The 2,622-nt window shown below is 39.1% G+C and overlaps 1 protein-coding gene across 1 annotated transcript in view; it reads left to right on the plus strand.

Annotated features, from left to right (window-relative positions):
- The window catches only part of LOC107686462 (phospholipid-transporting ATPase ID-like), a 16,433-nt gene that overhangs the window by 7,893 nt on the left and 5,918 nt on the right, over positions 1 to 2,622 (plus strand). The window contains exons 15-20 of the mRNA XM_016483492.1: positions 650 to 815; positions 1,433 to 1,621; positions 1,737 to 1,852; positions 1,929 to 2,093; positions 2,215 to 2,326; positions 2,429 to 2,534. Of these exons, the coding sequence (XP_016338978.1) occupies positions 650 to 815; positions 1,433 to 1,621; positions 1,737 to 1,852; positions 1,929 to 2,093; positions 2,215 to 2,326; positions 2,429 to 2,534 (854 nt within the window). The remainder of the gene's footprint in view (positions 1 to 649; positions 816 to 1,432; positions 1,622 to 1,736; positions 1,853 to 1,928; positions 2,094 to 2,214; positions 2,327 to 2,428; positions 2,535 to 2,622) is intronic.

Consider the following 2,622-nt stretch of genomic DNA (forward strand, 5'->3'; position numbering starts at 1 on the left):
TTTTTTTGGGCAGTGTAGAGTAGGGCTTGTTGTTTGTCATTTTCCGACCACAAATGCAGACATGGTTTTATGTTTGCGCGATGCAACGCAACGTGTAAAAAGACAGTATAAGTTATTATAATCCATAATTATGTCCCCACTGGATGCAACGAATGCCTCGTTTATAATGGGTTTTCATGTTTTTGAATCATCGCTCCGGCCGGACAGGGCATCATCACAATGTGGTAAGGGGCGTAACATTTCCGTCACACGCTTGAGGTATTCGGCCAATCACAACGCACTGGATAACTGGCCAATCACAGCACACCTTGCTTTTCAGACTGATGAGCTTTGTAAAAATCGACGCGTTTCAGAAAGGCGGGGCATAGAGGAGAAACAATAATGTACAGTATGTGAAAAATAATGTGTTTTTTGAACCTTAAACCGCATAAACACATTTCATTACACCAAATACACAAAATAATGTTCTTTTTAGCAACATCATATGACCCCTTTAAACGGTGGTAATGTTTTCATTTTTTTTACCCCAATATTCAGTATTTCTCACAAATATTCACTGAAGTAAAAAGTATGATTCTACTCTCCCCTGGGAATTGAAAAAACATCTATTTTCCTTGCTCATTATTTCTATGTTCTTCCTCATTTATAGAAGACAGAGAAAGTTGATTTCTCCTGGAACTCTCTTGCCGACCCAAAGTTCTGTTTCCATGACCACAAGCTGGTGGAAGCGGTAAAGTTAGGCTCTCCAGAGGTCCAGGCCTTCTTCCGTCTGCTGGCGCTCTGCCACACTGTCATGCCTGAGGAAAAAACAGAAGGTGAGTGCCATCTAGTGCATGCTCTGCAACACGATTAGTTATTCACAATAGATTGCCAATGTATTTATATACAGATTACACTGATACGATCAAATCATTCTGCAGTAGATATTGAAATTAAGTTCTCAAAATTTCAAACATTTATTTATTTGTTCGATCAAAAATACAGTAATAATATAAAATATTATTGCAATTTAACATAAATGTTTTCTATTTTAATATGATTTAAAATTTAATTTAATACTGTGATGCAAAGCTGAATTTTCAGCATCGTTACTCCAGTCTACTCCTAAATGCTGATTTGTTGCTCATAAAAGCATTTCTTATTACGGTATTATCAATGTTGAAAACAGTTAATGCCTAATATTTTTTTTCAGGATTCTCCGAGTAGAAAGTTTAAAATGACAGCATAAAATATTTTTTTAAATATAACTTTATAAATGTCACCTTTAAACAATTTAATGCATCCTTTCTGAATAAAAACATTACTTAATCATAATAACACACACTTTATTATTCACTTCTTATGCAAAATACAACAAATAATTTTAATAAATCAGCCTCATATTTGTTTCTTCTTTATAATTTTCTACATGTATATTTTTGTTTCTCCACAGGAGAGCTATTTTACCAGGCTCAGTCTCCAGACGAGGGGGCTCTGGTCACCGCAGCAAGGAATTTTGGCTTCGTATTTCGTTCTCGTACCCCAGAGACCATCTCTCTGGTGGAGATGGGAATGCCCACCACCTACGAGCTACTGGCAGTGCTGGACTTCAACAACGTCCGCAAGAGGATGTCTGTTATTGGTGAGACCATGTGCTGCTGATACCTTTCTGAAATAAGGAGGAACATTATACGGATAAGGGAAACATTCCGAAATACAACAATACAATGTCTTTAAGTAAATGTGCGGTTCTTCAGTTCGTAGTCCAGAGGGCAAGCTGACACTGTACTGTAAGGGAGCCGACACAATTATCTACGAGAGGCTGCATCCATCATCCTCCAAACTCATGGAGGTCACCACAGAACATCTTAACGTGAGTTACATTTGTGTGTTCCATAAGACTGTGTGAGGGTGTGTAAGCTACTCATGTCTGACTAACACAATCTCAGGAATATGCTGGAGAGGGTCTGAGGACATTGGCTTTGGCCTATAAAAACTTAGACGAAGACGAGTTTGAAAAATGGAAAGAGCGCCACCATGAGGCCAGCACGACGCTGGAGGACCGTGAGGCAAAACTGGACACAATTTATGAAGAGATTGAGAAAGATTTACTGGTAAAGTCACTATCACACACAATGCTTAAGTGTTGCAAGAGTGTTTGCTTAGGATAGGATAGGATTTCTCTTATTTCTGAGTTTCTATTCTTATGTGAAGTTTGTTTATGTGTGCATTCAGCTTCTTGGTGCTTCTGCGGTTGAGGATAAACTTCAAGATGGCGTGCCTCAGACCATTGAGCAGCTCGCCAAAGCTGACATCAAAATCTGGGTGTTGACTGGAGACAAACAGGGTAAGTTACTTGCCACAAATTGAGCTTTTAATGGCTGCTAAACCTTCTATGCTGGTTTAAATGTTCACTACTGTTCATGCACACCATTGCAATGTCCCACAGAGACGGCTGAGAACATTGGTTATTCTTGTAATATGCTGCGAGAGGAAATGAAAGAGATCTTCATAGTGGCCGCCAACACAGCAGAGGAAGTGCGAGAGGAGCTTGTGTGAGTTTCATCTGTCTCTCCTTCTCCCAAACCATTTCAAATGGATCACGTTTGAAATGAAGAGATCCATACTCTATGTTCAGGAATG

This window comes from Sinocyclocheilus anshuiensis, unplaced genomic scaffold, assembly GCF_001515605.1.
Source record: "Sinocyclocheilus anshuiensis isolate Anshui unplaced genomic scaffold, SAMN03320099.WGS_v1.1 scaffold838, whole genome shotgun sequence".
Taxonomy (NCBI): Eukaryota; Metazoa; Chordata; class Actinopteri; order Cypriniformes; family Cyprinidae; genus Sinocyclocheilus; species Sinocyclocheilus anshuiensis.